This window comes from Lagopus leucura, unplaced genomic scaffold (genome assembly GCF_019238085.1).
Source record: "Lagopus leucura isolate 7727_CA_CO unplaced genomic scaffold, USGS_WTPT01 Super-Scaffold_1, whole genome shotgun sequence".
Classification (NCBI taxonomy): Eukaryota; Metazoa; Chordata; class Aves; order Galliformes; family Phasianidae; genus Lagopus; species Lagopus leucura.
In genome coordinates this window covers 16,024,807-16,046,288 of record NW_024962250.1, presented here as the reverse complement: position 1 = coordinate 16,046,288, position 21,482 = coordinate 16,024,807, and the positions used below count along the sequence as shown (strand labels likewise).

General features: G+C 38.5%; 1 protein-coding gene and 1 long non-coding RNA gene across 5 annotated transcripts in view; one reads left to right on the top strand and one right to left on the bottom strand.

The window, feature by feature from the left end:
• Positions 1-296: 296 nt before the first annotated feature.
• Positions 297-6,506, bottom strand: LOC122176488. Its single transcript, XR_006177751.1, has 3 exons — positions 6,314-6,506; positions 5,279-5,349; positions 297-892 (listed from the first exon to the last, which is right to left on the bottom strand). It is a non-coding gene; the product is annotated as an uncharacterized LOC122176488 (long non-coding RNA).
• A 509-nt stretch (positions 6,507-7,015) lies between these two features.
• The window catches only part of NOVA1 (NOVA alternative splicing regulator 1), a 132,022-nt gene continuing 117,555 nt past the window's right edge, over positions 7,016-21,482 (top strand). The window contains exons 1-2 of one of the 4 annotated variants that reach the window (XM_042864849.1): positions 7,016-7,234; positions 9,056-9,199. In XM_042864849.1, coding sequence (XP_042720783.1) covers positions 7,099-7,234; positions 9,056-9,199 — 280 coding nt within the window. In that variant the 5' untranslated portion in view covers positions 7,016-7,098. Of the gene's footprint in view, positions 7,235-9,055; positions 9,200-16,254; positions 16,273-21,482 lie in introns of those variants that run through there. The other 3 variants (XM_042864529.1, XM_042864608.1, XM_042864688.1) reach the window with 3 other exon arrangements.

The window sequence follows — 21,482 nt, the reverse complement described above, 5'->3', positions numbered from 1 at the left end:
ATTTGCTAACCCACAGGGAAGAATCAGCTGAAGTTCCCAGCATAACCTTGTATTCTTGAAGGTAATAACAACTGCCTAAAATCTCTCTGTGCTGAAAATTAATTTTTAGTGAACTGGTATATGCTTTTTTATACACTAAGTCTTTTAAAATATTATTAAAGATGTCCAAATCTTTATTAGGAACTTTTGCTATTGCAATGATTTTACAGATGCAACTTTAGTTACTTTTCCACTGGCAAAAATCCTTCTGCTATGCTAATATTCTACTCACAGAAAAGATTTCTTTGGCAGAATAGCTTATGATTTGGAAAGTTGATTACAAATTATACTGATAAAAATGTATTTCTGTTGGTTGGTAACACAGAAGAGTTTGCTAGTATAATTTTATTAGTACATACTTTTAGTGGTCTGAAATAGTATTTATTTTTAAAGTGAGCAAAACGATGTACACAACTAAAATTTTGCTAATCACGGTTACAACAGAAAAATCAGTAACTTTGTTTCCATCACATCATTCTTTTTTCTCCTTTGTCTCCTGTGGAATGTTTACTTCCTCCCTTTCCATTCTTTTCATTTGCTAAAATAACTCTCATTGTCAACAGGACTACAGCAAAATTCAAGGTTTCAAAAAAAGGTCCTGTGTCATTAGACTATATTTGAAGTTATGACCTGTTTTCACTAGTTTTAATTTATGTGAACAACTAAGACTTCATCACTATCTTTGAGAACATGATATAGCTTCAGTAGAGATGCCCTTACAACTACGTTACCACATTATTTCACGTCTTTCAATTCAGAGGAAATGGTATAGTATTGCTGTGGACCAGGCTTCACGACAAGATCCAAGAAACTGACTTCTCCATTCACGTTTCTTTTTCATCTTTCCTTTACCCTAAAATGTCAAAATTTCAAATAAGTAAGACAGTGGAATGTGGGCAAAATGAGGCATAAAATAGTAATATAGCAATATCAGTTCTAACAGCAGAGATTAAAAACAGGCATACTGATTCCCTTAACAGTACCCTATTCACCATACAGCACTTAGATGAGTACATCTTTAAGAATCTGGAGTGATAGCTGATTCTTCTGACATTCTTTTGTAATACAATGCTAACATGTATGCAGTCAGCACCACCGTAAACTAACATTCACTTCCTTTATTTCTCACCTACTAGGTTACAACATTATTTCATTATGACTGAATCACTCCTGTCTTGTGTCTGTTTTAATCTCTGATTTATTTATTTCAGTATTTAAAAAATAAATGAGAAAACAGGAAAGAAGAATACAACTCTTGAAAAACAGCTGATATTGAGTCTTCAGTTTCTTTCATTCTAAGAAATAGAAAGTCTTACTGTACAGCAAAGTCACTATGGAGATGACTTTTTGGAAAAATTCTCTAGCCATTGGAGTTTTATGGATTGTACCATTGTCCTAGTCAATTCCTTGTAGGAGACAAAAAATTATCTTGTTCCGAGGTTACCTTATTTTTCATACTGACATCAGGGTATGTTATTAGGTAACCTCAAAATAGAAGAAACACAGGAATAGTTTATAAAACAGATCTACAACTGTAGGAATGAAGAATTTTGATGAACACTGTGGAGTAGGAGGAAGCATGAGATCCCTTTGCTAAGACAGCAGAAATGACCATTGATTTTCTATACTCACTCTCTCCTTCCACTTCTAAGCAGAGAATTTTTGTTAATATACTCATATTATGATAAATGGTATGGTCAAATTATTACCACTGTGAAGTCACCATCCACAGAGAAAGCAAGCAAAGAAAGCTACCACACAGTAATCATCCACAATATGAAAGGATTTAACTGTTGCCCATACTGTGCATCCAATACATGTGTGAAAAATACAGGAGATATAAATACTGGAAAATGGATAATCAGGCTTCTCTCTTTCTAAATGGGATGTTCAGCTTCCTTCCTTAAATCTGTGTATGATTTTCTTAAGATTAATGCTGATGCAATTTAGAAGTTCCAATGAGATTTAAAAATATTTACTGACGAACAATTCATGAAGTATTCAAAGAACACTTAGATAGTTTAATCAAGAATGACTATAGTTTAACTAGTAGACTACTGCAGAAAAAAAAAATCATAAACAGAGGCAGATGCTAAAGGCTTGAAAGAATAAGTTGTAATTTCAGTTTTCAAGTAACTGCAGTTTTAGTGGAGCAAAGGTTTGCCAAACATCAATTGCCAGAGCAATTGTTTGATAATGAAGAACTCCTGGTAATACCAGTTTTATTGTGAATAAAAACAGAACTTGTTTTCTTTTATGTACTCTGGATGTTTAAGAGATATCATTTTTCATCTAAAGATTACTGGGCTCTGTCGTATTTCCTATAAGAGGAAAACCAAGCCATTAATTCTATTAGCTAGAAGAGGTATCCATCACCTCTATCAGAAACAGAATTGAGTTTGGTTCCAAAGGTAGTCACTGAACCACTGAAACACGAAACAGGCCCCCTATTTTTGATATTTGATTCATATATTTTGATGCTCAGTGAACCTAATCAGGTTAGGAGGTGTTTACTGAGGTAATCCAAGTGTGGAGCCCCCAGTATAAAAAAGACAGGGAGCTGTTGGAGAGTCCAGAGGAGGCCATGAAGATGATCAGGGGACTGGAGCGCCTCCCCTATGAAGACAGGCTGAGGGAGCTGGGCTTGTTCAGCCTGGAGAAAAAAAAGGCTGCGGGGTGACCTCATTGCAGCATTTCAGTACCTAAAGGGAGCCTACAAACAGGAGGGGAATCAACTCTTTGAAAGGGTTGATAACTGCAGGACAAGGGGAAATGGTTTTAAGTTGAGGGAGGGGAGATTTAGGTTGGATGTTAGGGGGAAGTTCTTTACAGAGAGAGTGGTGAGGTACTGGAACAGGCTGCCCAGAGAGCTTGTGGATGCCCCGTCCTTGGAGGTGTTCAAGGCCAGATTGGATGGGGCCCTGGGCAGCCTGGTCTAGTATTAAATGGGGAGGGGGAGATTGGTGGCTTTGCATGTTGCAAGAGGGTTGGAGATTCATGATCCTTGAGGTCCCTTCCAACCCTGGCCATTCTGTGATTCTGTGATTCTGTAATTGATGTAAAGTTACTCTGTGGACTTCCATGTGTTAACATATATATTTCATTACTTTGGTTTATGCCTCTTCCTAATCCCTGTCATTTATAAAGACAGCTCTCATGCCTGTGAGAGAGACCATTCACACCTCTCACAGACAAGAGTGTTCTTAGAAATAAGGCTGGCAAACTGAACTTGCATTTCATACTATCACTGAACTAATTCTTTCTGAAGTTACTGGTAGGAGATAACTGAAAGAAACAGGAAAAGGAACAGCTTGAAAACAACTGGGTAGATATGCCAGTCTGGAACTGGCTAGAAAAGAATGTCAGGGAAGCAGATTAGAGAAAAAAAAGAAAAATTCTGCTGATAACAGACATTCTAAAATTTTTCCATTGGTCCTTCTTCCACAGAAATAATGGCAGAGTGGAAACAAAGCTGTACAACAGGCCTCCACTATTTCTATAGGTGCTTCAGACCATGAAAAATACAGGAGGCTGACAGCACCACAAGGCAGTGTCCTGGGTAGTTTGCATTTATTTATTTATTTATTTATTTTGGCTAAAAACTATTTCATTACGCCTCACCCGTGATAAAATCACAGCTTGCAAAAACTACCCGTGACCTCTGCCGCTAGAGGGCTGCACTTTCTGCCATACGCTCCGAGACCTCAAGATCCCGGCTCCAGACAGGTTACCGGCTTTGACAGACGGTGCTTTCAGAAGCATATTCTGAAGCATATCTGTAATAACTAACAATTTTGCTCATATTAAATTGTTGTTGCAACTGTTAATTATAACTTAAAATGTCAATTATATGCAGCCATTTGCTTAGTTGAGTAGAAATCCTACTAAGAAAATAGCTGAGAGGCTAGTTCTATAGCTTTAGCTAAATTCTTCAAAACCTATTCAACTATAAAGAGGCTACTTACAGGTACCAAAAAAGATTTTTTAAAAGCTTGTCTTAGTGGGACCAGGAGATAACATATAAAGAAATTATTAAACAAAAGACATTCTGTAGAGACAAGGGAAGGCACTTATGAGACAGCTGTTCATGAAGAAACAGACTAACACAGGACAGACATCTGCTGAGCCTGGAGAAATTAGGTTTCAGGATTACCATTTTCCTCTAAGCTTATGGAAGACATATACACAAAAAACACACGCTGCTTATCACGTTAAAACCCTTTTTCATTCTACACGTTAATAGTCCTATTGTTAGGATGAAACAATACTTTTATTTAAAGAATGCAATCAAGTAAATGTTTTATAAGCTAATTGGAATTCCCAAAGGGAATACTTGCAGGTGCTGAATCCAATCAGATCTGCCACATAATTAAAATTGGTGCAGGGGACACAGTAAAGCAGATGTGGTCTTAAAACAAGAGAATTGTTTGATTCAATGTTACCACAGATGAATGGGGCACATTCAGATAGATAAAGGGACCAGTGTTATAAATTACAGTTCCACTGCGGAAATTGACTAAAAATGGCTTCACTTGAGCATCAGTGTTTTTTATTTTTGCCTTCTAAATTTTCTGTAAGCCGTCTGCTCAGTTTACAAATAAAAAGAGGCTGCTTGGGACTGATGACCGTTCAAACTGGACCCGAGGTTTTTAAGCCACACAGTTTTCTTTCTGGCTCAAATACTAATTAAAATTCTTCAACTGGAACTTAGTAAAGAAAATGAAAGAGCCAAAAGAGTCCTCAGCTTGCTGTACCGTAATTGTGTCAGCAACCGCAAAGGTAACAGAAGCCAAAAATTTTATTTCAGTCAGTAAATGAAGCAACCATGAGTCAGAATATCTTAGATACAAAGGGTATAAAATGATTATGAACGTACCATTTTTACACAATATTTTTTCTGACTGTACATGCTATCAACTTGTTACTGAATGTGCTGCATCTGTTTCATCCAGCTGTGAGGCTAGATACTGCATTCCTGGGACACAATTCCCAGAGTAGCTATTGAAAGTTTCCAATTTACAGTGCTAGATTGGGTCTTTAATTTGTGAATACTTTTGGGCAGGAGTCTGTTCAGATACTAAAATATCCATGCTTTAATACCCAATAGTATATTAGATATCTGGCTCATAATTTATAAGTACTCGCAAGACGATGTGCTGTACTATGTATTATGTATGAAATCTGTATTTTAAGCTCTAAAAATTGTTTTGGGCTGCATTAGTGGTAAGTGATTACTAACACTAAGGCTGGGTTTCCCAGGGAGCTCAGAATGGAAGTTGGATTTCATCCACAGCCAGCCAGGTTTTCAGCCTGCATTGGACAAGAAACCGAGTCAGCGGCCATTCCGTACATACACGCAGCAATATGAATTTAGCACACAACATGGTTTAACGCAGTAAAGGCACGTTGGTAGAACTGATGCTCACTGCTGACCACGGCAGTTATGATTATATTACTCTGCCAATTTTTTCAAAGGTAATGAGTGGATTAAACAGCACAGAGCGGAGTAAAAATGCCTTTCTAGCGCACGGGCAATCCCTCCCACCTTCACATTCTCGGCACCTCGCAACCCTTTTAAGCTTCAACCTGAATACTCTGACATTTGCAAACGGAAATACCCCTGGCTGCAGTGAAACATCTTTGCGTTTCTATTAAATATTTATGTAAGAAATGCCGAGCTGTGTCACACAGCTCTGGCTTAGTCCAGCTGTCACCGCACAGAAATAATCTCTTTATTATTTTTCCTATGAGCCCGCGGGATCGGCCCTCGCCCAGCTGCCGGCAGAAGTGCCAATCCCGCTCGGCACCGATGGAGGAGGCGCGGCTGGCCCCGCTCAGACACGGCCCCGCTATCCGGCGCCTCCTCTGCAGCCACAGCCGCAGCCGCAGCCGCAGCCGTCCTTTCTTGCAGCCGCGGGCCTGCGAGGCTCTGCGCGTAACCCAGGTGACGCGGCACCACTGCGCGGACCCTCCTGGGGCGGGAGCGGCCTCCCTACACGCCCTCCCACCGCCAACCCCCACCCCTCGGGCCGCCGCAGAGGTTAAACCGCCCCCGCCTTCCCCCCCAGCGGCTCTGCCGTGCACGACCCGTGATTGGCCGCGCCGCTCAATCCCAGCCTCGCTCTCTTTTGTTCCCATTGGCCAGATCTCCCGCCCGTCTTGAAGGGAGACCCCACCTTCTTCTGTAAGCTCCCCCAGAACCCCCCCCTACCCCCTTCCTCCCCCCATATCGCCCAGCTGCCCCCAGTCTGGAACCCCCTTCCCCGGCTCTAACCTCTCTTGCCTCAGGGGCTTCTGCGGTGTAGCCGAGGTCGGTGGGCCCTTGCTCGCGGCCGGACCCTGCTCAGCCAAGCCCGCCAGCTGCCGGAGTGTCCGGCGGTGGTGCTGGGTGGACACGGAGCCCCCCCACTTCAGCCCCGTGCCCAGCCCGTCAGCCGAGGAGAGCATGAGGGCGCGGGAGCAGCGGGCGGCCGCGCCGCAGCGTTAGGGCAGGCAGGGGCCGGAGGGGCTCGGAGGCGGTGTGAATCATCTCCCCCTCGCTCACTCGCCCACCATTTACACCGCTCCCTCCTCCTCCCGCCGCTCCCCCCTCCCGCCCGTTCTCCTTCGTCTCACTCGTTCTCGCTCTTCTCTCCCACTCTCTCCCCTCCTCTCCTCTCCTCCTCCCGTCTCACTCTTTTCACTTACCCCCTCCTCCCCTCTCCCGCTTCTTTCCCCTCTCTCGCCCCCTCGCTCCCGTCTCCCCGCTCCTCATCTCCTCCTGACACTGCACTGCAGCTGCTCCTCCAGCCCAGTCCTGCCCGCTTCCCTCCCTCCTTCCCTCTCCTTCCCTCCCCCCGGCTGCCAGATAAACAAGGCGCTCAGCATCCTCGGCAACCCCGAGCGTAGTTCTACATTTTCGGAAAGGACAAGAGAACGGGACGAGCCCCCGCCCCGCCGCCTTCTCCGCCTCCTCCGCCCCCGTTCCCGGCCGCGTCCTTCCGCCTCCTCCTCCCCCTTCCCTCCCTGCCCCCCCAGCACCGAAGGGAAGAGACAATTCTCCTCCGAGCAGCAGCAAACATGATGGCGGCAGCTCCCATCCAGCAGAACGGGACCCACACCGGGGTTCCCATAGACCTGGACCCGCCGGACTCCCGGAAAAGACCGCTGGAAGCCCCCCCCGAAGCGGGCAGCACCAAGAGGACCAACACGGGCGGTGGGTATCTCCTCCGCCGCCTCCCCCCGCCCGACCCACCCACCTCTCCCCTTCCTTCCCTACCTGCCTGCCTCCCCCTCGCCCCCCCAACCATTCCCGTTTCTCTAACGTTATCATTCATCAAAATGGCGTCGCTTTTCGGCATCCACCGGGCTTTTGATTTAATGCCCACGCAGGGGCTACGCGGCCGCGACCCGGCGGCGGGGAGGCAGGCGTGCGGGGCTCCCTCCGCACAATTGGCTCCGATCAATGGCAGCCGGCTGGAAGGAGACAAACGCACTCTCTTCCCTTTGCATCCTTCGGGTCACAAGTTGCGTTTCAGCCTTGCCCTGCGTTTCCCTCTGCCTTGGCCTCGGTGCTATTGTCAGCCTGTGCACGGTGTTGTTTGGCTGCGGGGGGCGAGGGCTGGCTACTGCGGGGGGAGCCGGCTCTGCCGCGGGGACTCGGGAGCTATCAGCCCGCCCTGCCCGGGGGAAATGAGTTATAACGGGACCGGCGTCTCCTCCGCTCGTTTGCACCAGAGTCGTCATAACAATGCACCGAGGCAGAGGTGAATTTATTTGCCCGATATTAAGACAGCAGGCTGGCTAAATATAGTGCATCGTGCAGCCGGCTGGATGAATATGGATGGGCACTATTGTCACACGCAAGCACTTAAGGCGCTTGTAGGTTTGAATGGGGAAAGTGAGGTGAACTCGGATCGCTCCTCTTGCTTAAGGGGGGGGGGGGGAGGGGGGAGGGAAAACCCAATAATCACTTTGTAAAATAGATTCCATGGTAAAAATCTTGATGCTAAAGCCAATGGGACATCTTTTTAATCACTGAGGAGATCATAAGTCTGGGGAATCGACCAACCTTTATTGTCCTGCGCTTTTTCAGAGCTGGTTACAGAAGGTTGTCAGACTTCAGTGTCGCTGACTTAGGATGAGAGCACTGATAATCAGTTGCTGGATCAGATTGGATTTTTCTTTTTCCATTCATTGCATATGTATTTTTTACGGTTCTGGTTGTATGCTTTAATGCTAGTAGGGAGTCGAGGACTCGCATTGTCTATCTCATCACCTTTTAAGTGTATTTACAATGTGTGACTTAGGCTTTTGAGTAACCGGGAAAGATTCTTAATGTCCTTTAATTAATGAGCTTAAAAGAGATCATTGTTCCTTAAGAACTGCTAAAGGAATACACCAGGATTACTTAGGCAAGTGATTCCATCCTCACCATGTTGAGTTGTTTTCTTGGCAGTGGCTGAGATGCTTGGAATAAAACCCCACATTTTGGGTGGGTTATTTGGTAGCAAGTAGTCGTTTTTCTCACTTAAGAAGAATGCATGCAATAGCTAATTGCTATTCTCATGTGTTTGCTAATGACAAACAAATATCCCATTAGAATTTGTAATTCATTCCTCCTTAGTTTTGGCATTTCTTTTGCAGTATTTTCAAGCAAGGTTGTAGTTGTGACGAGGCACGTTTTTGTGCAGAGATTCATTTTTTTTTTTTAAAAGGGTTTAGTCATTTCTGTATGCTATGGTTACCAGCAGGAAAGCTGAAAACATTCCGCCTTTGAAATAGAGTTAAAATTTTATTCTTATTCTTTTACAGAATTAAGGAATGTATATGGATTCTTTATTTTGCTTGAAACAAAAGTGCGTATTTTGAAATGTCAGAGACATAGTCCAAACATGTCTTGCGAATGACGCAACTGGTTAGATATAAATGCATGCATTAGTGGATGAGGCTAAAGATATAACATCATTTGTGGGTCTGGGGGGGGAGAGATCAAAGTTTGTAAGTCATATTAACCATGCATATCTCAATTTTTCAGAGGATGGCCAGTATTTTCTAAAGGTCCTCATACCTAGTTATGCTGCTGGATCTATAATTGGGAAGGGAGGACAGACAATTGTTCAGTTGCAGAAAGAGACTGGGGCCACCATCAAGCTGTCTAAATCCAAAGATTTTTACCCAGGTAGGTGCGAAAATTAGCTGATTATTTATGTTTAAATCCCATGGGTTGTATGAACGTGTCAGTATGTTTCATGTGTTGGCACATAAGCATCAAGTGCAGCATGAAATGGTTTTTTTGAAAAGCATGCAACAAAGTTGCAACAGTGGATATGATGTTTCATTTTATTTGATGTATGGAATGAAGTGGGTAGATTATCATCTAGTAATCTAAGTGCTTCATATATGTCTAAAAATGTTTTCAGTGTTGCTGAAAAAAATATTTTGTTTGCTTTTTTGCTAGTTTAAAAAAAAAAACACCTAGCTTTAAAGAACCGACTTGACAGCTGGCGTAAAAATAATTGTTCGTTTGAAGTTTTCAGACACTGCAATGACAATTAAGCTAGAATGAATAAAATTGAGAGGCCTCCTCTTAAAGAATGGGCCATTTACTTTAAATCCATTATGTACCTTCTTTATGCCTCATTGCTTTGTTCACTGGCTCTGGAGTGAAGTAAAGAGGACAGGCGCTGCTCTTTAGATATTCTTTATATTATGTTTACCACGGTGGTGGAAGAAAACTCTGCTATAAAAGGGAAACACTGAACAGTTGAAGAGCAAGTATTTCTCATAAATTGTATCTGCACGCAAGAAACAAGTTTTCAATTATTAGTGTACGATAAGAAATAAATACCTGATTTAATATTTCTTCTTTAAAAGTTCTGAAGAGGAGGTCTTGCATAACAGTATAAAACATTTTAGTTTCTGCAATTGGATTTTTTTTTTTTCCTTAGGGTCAACAAATTAGCATTCTGTATTTGAATGTGATCTGGGGGGGTTGTTATAAATGGATGCAGATAATTACTGGTTTTGGTGTTTTGATTCTGTTTTGATGGTAATCTGGTGATTTAGAATTGACTAGGTGTTAACATCTTTTCTGTGGAAAAATAAGAGCTACTTTTCATTTGGTCTAGTTTAACAAGATGAATTCTCTAAAACAGTGAAGGCAATTGGTATGGGTGTAAGTAGGACACTAACATATTAGCGTTTATTTTCCCTGTCTTATTAGTTCTGTATAAAGGAGAAGTGAGTAATCTCTTATTAATGGAGATATTGTGGTCATTTTACAATGAGTTTTGTTATGGACATTTTAATGCACCTGTTGTATATCTCCTTGGTGAAAGAGATTTGTAATTCCTACAAGTCCAAAGTTGAAGTAATGCATGTAGTTTTTTTCCATTGAAACATACAGTTTATGAGCTGATACTGTTGGTGTTTTTTTTTTTCCTTTTTTAAATTTTTCATTCCCCTTTCGGAAAGTTAAAGGAAAAATTATTTTGAAAGGTGTGGAAGAGCGGGGGGTGGGGGGAATCAATGTAGAATTGTGAAAATTCTAGGAAGAAATAAAAACATTCAAAAGAGCTTGATTGCAGAATTAATAACATAATCCGCGTAAAGAGCTGCACTAGTAAATTAAATTCGCTGTCAATAGATGAAAATGAAATAGATTTTCTGCATTATACATGAGGTAGTATGAGATATACAAGGATGTTACAGAAAATTGGTGTTTATGAAGTATATTTAAAATACCAAATTACAAGCCTTTTCATTTTACTACAGTTTATTTACACTCAGTTGGAAAGGATGCTCGAAAGATTAGATCTTTTGTTTAGTACTCCAGCAGAGTTCTTCTGTTGTTTGATTAAATCAGAATTACATATTATCTTGTCTTGCAAATTGTAAAGATATATCAGGAGTAGCAGATAAACCTTTGAAAAATAAAAAGTAGCTAGCTAGACACCAGTAAAAACGTTTGCGACAAACACATTCTCTCTTAAAATCAGTAGTAGTAATAATATAGGCAGCTAGGAAAGAGAGGCTCAAACTGTTTAACTGTAACAGGTGCAAATGAAGTTCCAGTTTGACTTTATACTTTCTGCTTTGGATTTGCAGCCACATTATGTAGAAAGTGAGTGTTTTAAGAAAGTTGGTTAAGGTGTGGAATGGATCTGAGAAATGGACTCCAATGGGGCTAACTCTTGTTGGTCTTTCTGTTTGCACTTGACCACAAACCTGTGGAATTTTCAAAGGTCCTGACATTCTGTAAGCTGGTAACTTTTGGGTTTATTCCAGACCCTCAGACTCATACAGCATGAGGGAAAGGGAATCTTGTGAAATAGCTAATATAAAGATATAATTTATTTTCTGTGTACTGTTTCTAAGTGATTATTTTGGTTACTTAGCCTGTAAAACTGTACGTGACTCAGAATGTGTTCAGTGTGTGTTTGAGCATGAAATGTTTACACACTGAATTTTCTGTGAAACTTCTCATTTTTCCAAAAAGTTTTAGCACAGTCTGACTAAGTTGTTGTTTGGAAAGGAGGAAGTTGGTTGTAATACGGAAGTCATGAGCAGTTTCTATGATCTAATAGTGTTCTTTCTTTTTTCTGTAATGTAGGACTTCAGTATGCAGACTGATTTCTGTTGGAATTATTTTTGTGTATCAAAAAAATGACATAACTACTGAAGAATCATATGGCAGTTCTTATTGCAAGACACTGAAGGAAAAAAAAAAAGTTTTTAACTGAACATCTTAGTTCACAAAATAGAAAGCAGTACATACATCCATTTTGACCAGAGTCTTATTTTTTTGAGTGCAAAATTTATTCTTCTCTTTTCAGGTTACCAGCTGACTTTGATTATCTGAACTTTTGTAGCTTAAGTTTGTGCTTATCCCTGATTCTTTCAGTCTTGTCCCATTGGATTAGTAGAAACAAAATTAGACTGGCAAAAAATAGGCCCTACTTTTAAAGTAATGCTGGTAACTTTTGCAGAGAAGTAGAGTGTATGTATTGACTGCTAAGTTTTGGTCCAAAATTTAAATACTGACATAGCCATTCTGCATGAATACTGATAAAGTGAACTTCATAGAGAAAGTGGCCCTTTTGCTGACCTGTTTTGATTCATGCTTGTATTTTGAGCAGTATAAAGCAGCGTCAGTATTTTTGTTGCATTAAGCTCTCAATTTTTCTGTTTCTCCATTCTAAATTATAGCAAGTGCTGGACTGAGAACTCCTGTGGACATATGTATTTTTTCCATTGCGAATGCTGACGCGTGCTTGCATTCTCTCTTGCTTTCTCTCAGCACTCGCCCCCACCCCCTTCAAGTCTCTCACTCACACACACGCACAAAATTATGTTACATTGCATCACGTTGTTTATCTTGCAACAGGATCTTGCCTGATCTGAACTTGATGCTTGAATGAGTTTGAGCTCGGTCACTGTTTTTTAATTTATTGGAATATGAAGTCATATGTGTACTTAAATCAGATCATATTAAGAGCAGAGCTTAATAAAAACATAATTAAATGGAGATAAGGTTTTACTGCCTTTAACAATAGAGAAGTTGTGTTTTTAAAGCAGATTTCTGATCAGTAGTGTTCTAAATATTTGGAGAATATGAAAGGAGGAGTTTCCTTCCTCTTCCTCATGCAGAATATATGGAGTATGCCTCTGTGATATTTTCACAAAGTGGATTGTTAGTGATGTTTTGTTTGAATGTCTTTTTTTAAACATCCGTGAATTGTGTGAGATCATCTTGCTGTACTTAGTTCATGTGCCCTTTTGAATATTATCTCATTGTGACTCCTAAAAACATTTCAAATGCATTGAATGGACAAGTAACTATAGAAACTTATTAATTGTAAGTTTGCTTTTGAGTTTCGTTAAACTGTTAGGGTGGGGGAAAGTATAATATATCAAGCTTGGTTCACCATTGTTTCCTTTATATCATTAAGGAATTGCCACGTTAATTTCTAATTATAAAAGATAGCTGAAGTAGCAGAAGGAATGTTTTAAAAATTAACTCATGGATTAATATGAGTGAAATGCTATTTTTCAGCAGTAGATGAGTGTTGAAAATAAAAGGGAAATAAAGCAGTTAAAAGTTACATTGGAGTTAGTTTAGCTGTCTGTCATGGTTCTTGAAGGAGGCTGTCATAGATGAATAAATACATTCCATTTATATTCTTGATATTTCTTTGTTTAAGTGTTGACATTCTCTAAATAGAGACTTCATACATATAAATCTAAGGTTTTCAGATTCTGTTGTAAACATTTACTGATAAGAGCAACTACTGAGATAATGGAAATGTGGAGGTGACTAAAAAGTAGAGGTTTCAGAGGTGGATTCTTTAGAGCTTTGTAGTTTTGTAAAGAAGCTGTCATTACTGATCTTTCTACTAAGGGAAAATAAAAAGCAAGACCATTAAAAAAAAAAAAAAAAAACCAACCCAACAACAACAACAAAAAAACACTCTAGTGTTGATTGCCAGCTGTTCAGAGAGATAATTCTCAGTTGGACAGTTGTCAGTTGCCTAGTTACTGGAAGAGAATTTAAAAAAAAAAAAGTTAGCTTGTTAGACTGCAGATCTTTAATATGTTTTACATTTAAAAAGAAGCTGAAACTGAATATGTAACTACATATAATCTTGAGGTTATTCCATATCTAATTTGACCAGTGTAAATTTAGTATTTTCTCATGTGGCAGATTTAGAAAAATTCTGAGTAGAAGTTTTGTGCTGATTTCTTCTGAATAAAGGGGCTTCTTTATGTTAATAAGTGAATAAACTTGTGCATGGTAAATGACTGTGTTTTGCTAAAAGTGCTGTGCCTTTCTCTTATGTAAGAAATGTATAAAACAACTTGATAGATTCAAAATAATCTACCTTTTTTATTGGTACGCTTGTTTTTGCATCGTAAAAAACGAAATAATGATGGCTAGGGTCAACACAAAGGAATGCTGTATTTAGTGATGTTTGACTTTTCTCTTGTGATTGTTTTTCTTTTTTCAATTTTGTTGAAAACTATATGATTTGCAATACAAAAGCTAATGTGTCTTTTTGTTCTTTTTCTTGTTGGTTTCATCCTGTAGCAGTCAGTATCTTTCTCAAGTACTGTGATATTGTATGTTTATTAATTGACTGTCCTTTGTAGTTGACCTTAATTTATTTCATTGGTGACTAGTAGCTTTTTGGCCAGGAAAAGAGACCTTGAATTTAGAGAATTTGTTAGACTTGCTATTAGGAGTAGAGGATAGAGTGATTTGGAAGAAGGGCTTGTGCCTGATTGCTGTCTCATTTCCATCTTTGGATACTGTTCTAGCATAAAGTTAAGCAACATCTGGAGTGATTTGACTGGCAGTCAACTCACTGGGATTTATCATTGCATGCTGCAGCTGGTGCAGTCAGCTTTGCAGTCTTATAAAGAGATTAGTTTTTTTTTTTTTTTTTTTTTTTTTTTTAACCATTTATTAGCCAACCTGCAGGAGTTAATGACCTGATGAGGAGTGTGGTGGTTGTCAGTGGCAGTACTGGAATGCTCCAGGTAATTGGGTTGGGTTGGTGAGGCTCTGGCAGTGTGCTTCTCACGTTGCACTGCAGCTGCTCTTAGGCTTAATTAATCTGACCCTTGGAGGCTGAAGTATCATGATGTAAAGCACAATATGTACTACAAATGGAAATGCTGCTTTTTGGAATATTATTGATTGTATGTTTCTAGGTAGGACTTGAGGTTTTCTAATTGTCTGACACTAGCATAAAATTCTTAATGTGCTTTTCCTGTCCCAAACATCTGTGGAATAATGAATCTGATAAATGTGATATTGAAATGTCACCATTGTAATGGGTATAGCAAAAATATTTGTGTTTATTCTGACAAAAGATATGTCTATTAATGAAAATAGCTATATTGTTTAAGCAAATGGAATGGGAGGAGAGTGAATACAGGTGGTTTTTCACTGAGTATTTTACTTCTCTTTCACTTTGGACAAGTCTTTTGTATCTGTGTCTGGTATGTATTTCTTGCGTACTGTAGAGCACTTTGTAATGGGATATGCTAGGTGCTTCTGTGGGAATTTGGTATTTGGTGGTCATAATAACTTAATGTGTTGTGTATTGTGAGTCTGTTAATTTACTGTAGAGATACTACTATTTTGACGGTGTGGCATGACTTTAGGAAATTGTCAGGTTCCTTATATTCATCCTGGTACTGAGGGCCATTCTGTCTTTCCAACCCCAGAGAAAACATCAAACCAGAGCTTTAACTGTCAATCTGTAAATGTTATACTACAGGCTTGCAAGACTCTATTTCAGCTTCTTTTTCTTTTGATTTTGGAGGTATCTTCATCCCAATTTGGGGTTAACTATTGTAATTGTTGCTTGTAATTGAATGATGAATGATCATCAGGATACTTTTATTTTGAATTTTCCTTATATTTAATAGAAATGCTGAATATTTTAAATACATAATAAAAAGTCAACTATCTAAATTCATGCAATTGTTTTCACTTTATCATATTAAATAGTTGATTATAGTTGCATCTGATTGGTATTGACTTAACATTAAACATTCTCCTCTTGTTGATTATAGCCAAGCATTAAAATTCATTTGAAGGCACTTAACTGGTGTGATTGAAACTTGAGATTAAGGCATGTTCAGAAACATGTCTGCTGAAGTCAGCTCCAAGTTGAACAATGTAGTAGTTGCTGTTGTAACTTTTCAATGTGAGCTTGTGAGCCTTTGCTTGAGCTAGGTATAAGCAGTATTTTTTCATGTGTTGCTTGTATCGGCATGTGAATTGCTGTAAGTTTAGGTAAGGTTTAAGTATTGTCTGCAATTGATGGGAAAAATTAAGCCTCCTTCCTGAAGGGCCACAGAGAACAGGAGTTGTTGTATAAAGTAGCTGATGTGAATAAGATGAAGAATAGTGCATTAGGGACCAGTTTGAAGTTGATACTGTGGTAATTGGAGTGACTTTGGGGTCAGGTAGTTTAGTTACTTCCAAATGAGGAAGAGATGTAGTTGTCTGTCTACATAGGTGAAAGTGGTTATGTAAAATTAGCATGTTAGATGTACAAAAGCACCCCAGACAAAATTTCATGTTTGCCTCAACATGTAGGTTTTGATTGTGAAAAGGCTAAACACCTGTTTTTCATCATTGATCTTTCACTGCATCCTGCAGGGCCTGTCATCTCAGCATTGACAGGATCAGATGAAAAATACAATCGATGTGTTGACATTTTTTTGAGAATCATTCAGGTAAGATTACTTATACAGAACTACAGTGAAATTCATGGCTGCTGCTAATGTTTCACCAGTTGGAGCCTTTGCATTCTCAGTCATTAATTAAATTAGATACTGAGGTTCTGTGCATGTTCCTGTGTTTCTATTTTAAAAGCACTTTTTGTGCCTTGCTCAGTGCCATTTAACTCTTGTAATTTCCACATGAAGAGCTTCACACATTTGTACTATTTTCCCCACTTTGTAGAGTGACACCTGTTTGCTTGAATCAAGAACACCTCCAAAACACACATCCAAAGCTCTTGAAGATTTGTATGTACATGTATTTTTATTTTATTTTGAAGTAGGAACTTTAGTTCTTTCTAAAGATTCTCCATTTGCAGTGTGGGGGGGAAAAATTTCACTGTAGAGAACCAGGTAATCAGAGACAGCAGCAATTTATCATTTTTCCTAATATATACTAAGCTCTCATTTTTCAAACTGTATGTGAAAAATCATATGTATTTAACTGGATATGTGACTATGAAGTCTTTAAAACAAATTATTGAAAATTTTTATATAAAATAATGCAGTACCCAAGGAGAAAATGGCACATAGTCATTTATTTGACTTCATTGAGTATCAAGTAAGCACATGGAGTTAAAATATATCCCACTGTGTTCCCAAAGAGTTGGACAGTGAAGTTACAGAATGTTGAAGGGGGAGGAAAGATCATGTAGGCCACATGCAATAGAACGATGAAGCTTGATCTGAGATTTATGTTTCGTCCCCACCTGTAATCTGGTGCTTCCTGCCTGCATGTAGATAGGAGAGTGTATAGTAGAAACAGCAGGCTATGAGCTCCAGTGCATATTGTTTTGTCAGCAGTATTGAGCTGGACTTGCAGAATGTTTATTTTTAATCTGGTAGTTTACCAACAGTTTTCTTGAGGGTGGTAAAAAGGGAAATGGGTGACTTCTTAGCAGTTTATTGACCTGGTTTGGAAGAGAATTTCTGTGGAGCAAAAAAGGCTCATCTGGCATCCTGTAGATCTTCAACTAAATGTAGGTGTGCAGCTAAATGCTGCTACTGGATTCCTTAGAATTTTATACAAATGATTTATTTCAATGCGAAGTGTTAGATATAGAACATGTATGTTTTCTGTCTTGCATGTCTGCACACATTTCATTGTATGTCTTCTACTTACTGTATTAGATGGACACTTGGCAACTCTGTCAATCTAAACTGAAAATCAAATACCCAGAACTCCGTATAATTATGTCACTTCCTAGCTTCTGAGTCTTTTACTGTGTGGTGTAGCATATGGTAAAATCTGCCAGTTTTTGTTGAGGTTACTCTTTCTTAAGCATGTAACTTCTAGCATAGTGAAATGCTCAATAAAAAAGGAAGTGTTAACTTCACAAAGATAATTTTTCAGGAATATATATATATATATATATATATATATATATATATATTTAGGTTGGTAATAACACCAAGTGCTCATCTAGTATTTGCACTGCTATTAACAATAATGAAATAAATACTCTAACTCAATGAGCTGTATTCTAGTTTTGTATGGATCTATATATGTGGCTAGCTGTTCCAATAACTGCCAGAACAATGCATTAAATTAAAAAGTATTTTGTGATGAATTGATCCTAAATAATCAGAAAAAGGGGAGTTTTATATGACAAATGTGCAACTTAAGATTTGAAAGGAAAGCCTCAAGAAGAAATAGTTACCTTGCATGGCCCCCAGCTCTTTGTTTTACACGGGTACATCACGTATTCCTTTTCTGATTAACTAGTATTTGGAAGAAGGATACAAACAATTCTTCAGGTAGCCAGATTTTAAATCAAATTATTAAAATCAGTATTTTTAAGAGTGTGTGTAGAAATCTGCATGTAATTACTATTCTTAGAGCTTTATTATTGACATGTTGTTGATGAGTAAGTCAGTGAAATGGGAAGCTGCATTTGTCCTTGCTTATGTTTCCCATACTATTTACGAATAAGGAACTCAGTTAATGCAAGTATTATATAAACTTTTAGTCTCAAAGATGCGTAGGGTGGATGGTGGTGGCAAGACAGGTGTCTGAATTAAGCAGTGTATTTTAAACCTAAGTAATTTGGATTTTTAGTTTGGTAGTACAATGGCAGATGAAACGAAGTGGTGAATAAATCTTAAAAAAAAGTGGTGTTTTTTAATCAGTGACTAATAATTTTCTTGTTTCTGTGTATTTTTTTTACGGTGGGTCATTTTGATGGTACTTACAAATGTATTTGTTTTGATGTTCAGAAGTAGTGCTGTTTTTTTTCCTTCATACTTTGTTAGGATAAAACAGCATTTGATTTAGGGGGAGCATACATGGAAAGGGCACAAAATGTAGTCATCTAGAATTACAAAATCAGTGCCTTTTTTATTTTTTCCTTCATCAACACATGCATATGATCAACATTGGAAAAATAAATACACAGTTGTTTTTGTCCTTTTTTGAGGGGGATTAGCTTGCTAATGTCGTGCACAAATGGTTACTGTGCTTTCAGTGCTGGCTAGCCCAGGAACTTGTTGAATTTCACCTTGTTCAAAATTCTTTTTGTAGATTTTATTTTGTGAAGAAGTCTAGCTTGTAAATTTTGGCAGCTTTATATTAGTTATTTGAAGATTGGCAATTTTGTCTTTATTTAAGTAGCTGGTGCTTTTACTAGAATGACCAGCTCTGATTTGGGTGCCTTCTTTCTCCAATACTAATGTTCAGAGGTAATAACAATAATTTATTAAGGGTTTATGGTATTACACCCATGATTAAAATGTAAAGACCTTTTCCTAAAAATATGTATTTTAGTGAAATAGGCACCTGTGATAGAGCAGGGGTTTCTTCTGAGAAATGTTGCATAATAGATTAGGATAGGTGATCATAATGCTCTCTGTAGTTGTAAACATGACAGTGTCTTAATTTGGATTTTTTCTCCCTCAAAGATTCTGTGAAGACAAAACTTGAAAAAAATAGCAGCATGGAGATTGAGGGGAGTCTTAGTACATACTAGCACTAGTTTTCTGTGATGAGGTTTTCATAAAGTTAAGTGTGCTTAGAGGGGGGAGAGATAAACTGAAGATGACTATTTGATATGAAGTCCACACCAGTATGCTCAAAAGTATTTCAGGAACTAATGTAGATTTCATATTTGTAGTATGACCTATATCAATAGGTCTAGAAACGTGTGTGATGTTCTAATGCCAATTCAGAGGGAAAAATGCTGTTGTTATTTACTGAATTGTATGGCAGTTTATTAGCAAACCAAAAGAGAATGGTGGTGTATTTCATGTGAAGAGTAAGCTCATGTACATGAAATAATGTGAATCCAAGTCAGTAGATATTCCTGAATCCTTGTAGGTAAGTTGATAAGTAGAGGGTAAGATGAAGATACTTCATTTTTGAAGTTTCACTTGCTTCAAGTAGGTTCTATTTTCTTAATCCCTTCAGAGTGTAACAGTTTTCACCGTAGCATTTAAATGTTGCGTACAAAGGAGCTTATTACTCTCCAAATCTTTTTTTTTCCCTCTTGCTCATAACCAAAAGATGATTTTTATATTAGATTTTGTAGTAGATGTTTCTTCTGGATAGATGTAACATACTGGTGTCATCAACTTCAAGGTGTGGGATGCCCCCTCTAAGCCCTTTCCATGGGGAACTTTGAATAATCTTGCAGGATGGCCCATTTCATAAAAACTGAAGATCCTTAGAAAGATGTGTATTTCATCAAAAAATGCTGCATGCATGCTGCTATATTTATGAGACTATCAGTGATGCAGTCTCATCAAGTATTTAATTTTAATTTTTAATCTACAATTTACTCCATAGAACTTAAGTTTTTCCCCTTATAGACCTTAAAATTCTGAATCTCGATGTTGTAATGTAGCATGTCTTAAGCACTGGAAAACTTTTAGTTTGTTTCCTAAATAGTTTAACATGGCTTTTCGTTCTTAACCTCTACTTTTATACTTGATGTTCTGTGTAGAAGCTGTGCCAGTTAAATGTATTCACCACTCTCAATCCAATGAATTCATATTGTGTGGTAAGTAAAAGTAGGTATTTTTAGCTAAAGTGAGCACATTTTGGAAGGAATCAAAATCTGAAGAATTTTTTTCAACGCTCTTTCTTAAGATTTCAAGTTTTGCATTTCTTAAAGTTGTCCAACCTCTTTCTGCTGATGAATGAGATACAATTCTCAAATCATTCTACTGCTGATGTTATATTATTTTCAGCAAAAAGAATGTAATATGTTTTGTCTCTCAAGTGTGAGGAGAGAGAATTTCTTGTGATTTTCACTGGTTTCCAGGAAAGTGAGTGGAGACACAAAGACAGTTTCTCTATACAAACCTCTAATTCAGGTAAGTGCTGCATTTACACAAGGCAGAATGTGTATCCAGTCTATATTGCCCCTTTTTGGTGTGTTTTTACATAGGGACATAAGATAGTGTATGTCAAAAATAACAGTAATAAAATAAACGGTTCTTTAGAAAAAAAATCAAGGCAATTCAGATTTTGTGAAATACTTCTTTATTTCTAAGTTTTTCCTTTTTTAGCAAAGGATTTTTTTTTTTTTTTCAGATGGTAGTCTATGAAAGTTAATGTTACTGCTTCCTTTTCTCTGAAGAGAAATGGTCTCACGGTTTTGTAGCCTTGTAAATGATTTTGATTGCACTTTTCTTAGCTGGATAGAGCAATTTGAATCTCTGTTTAGAGATGTCTTTCTTCCTACATTCAGCTTCTATGAAGTCAAGTAAATGATGAATATAAACATAAATTGTGTATTGCTAAGGATATACCTTAGTATTTTTTCAAAAAGAATTATCAAATACAAATGTATAATGTGTTATCAATATGAGCTTGTCAATGCACATGTTATACTCTACTGGGATAAGAGTTGAATACCTTATCTTTACAGGAGGCAAATAACTAAAGGGAAAGTTGCTTTGTTTTAAAAAATTCCTGTTAACTTTTAATGCATAAATGCAACCTTTTAATGCCAGGACAAAGCAGGACAAATAGTACAAATATGCTATAATAGGCACTGGAATCGGCTGCCCAGGGTGGTGGTTGAGTCACTGACCATGGTGGTGTTTCAAGGAGCATTTGGATGTGCTGTTGAGGGACATGGTTTAGTGAGAACTATTGGTGATTGGTGGATGGTTGGACTGGGTGATCCTGTGGGTCTTTTCCAACCTTAGTGATTCAGTGATTC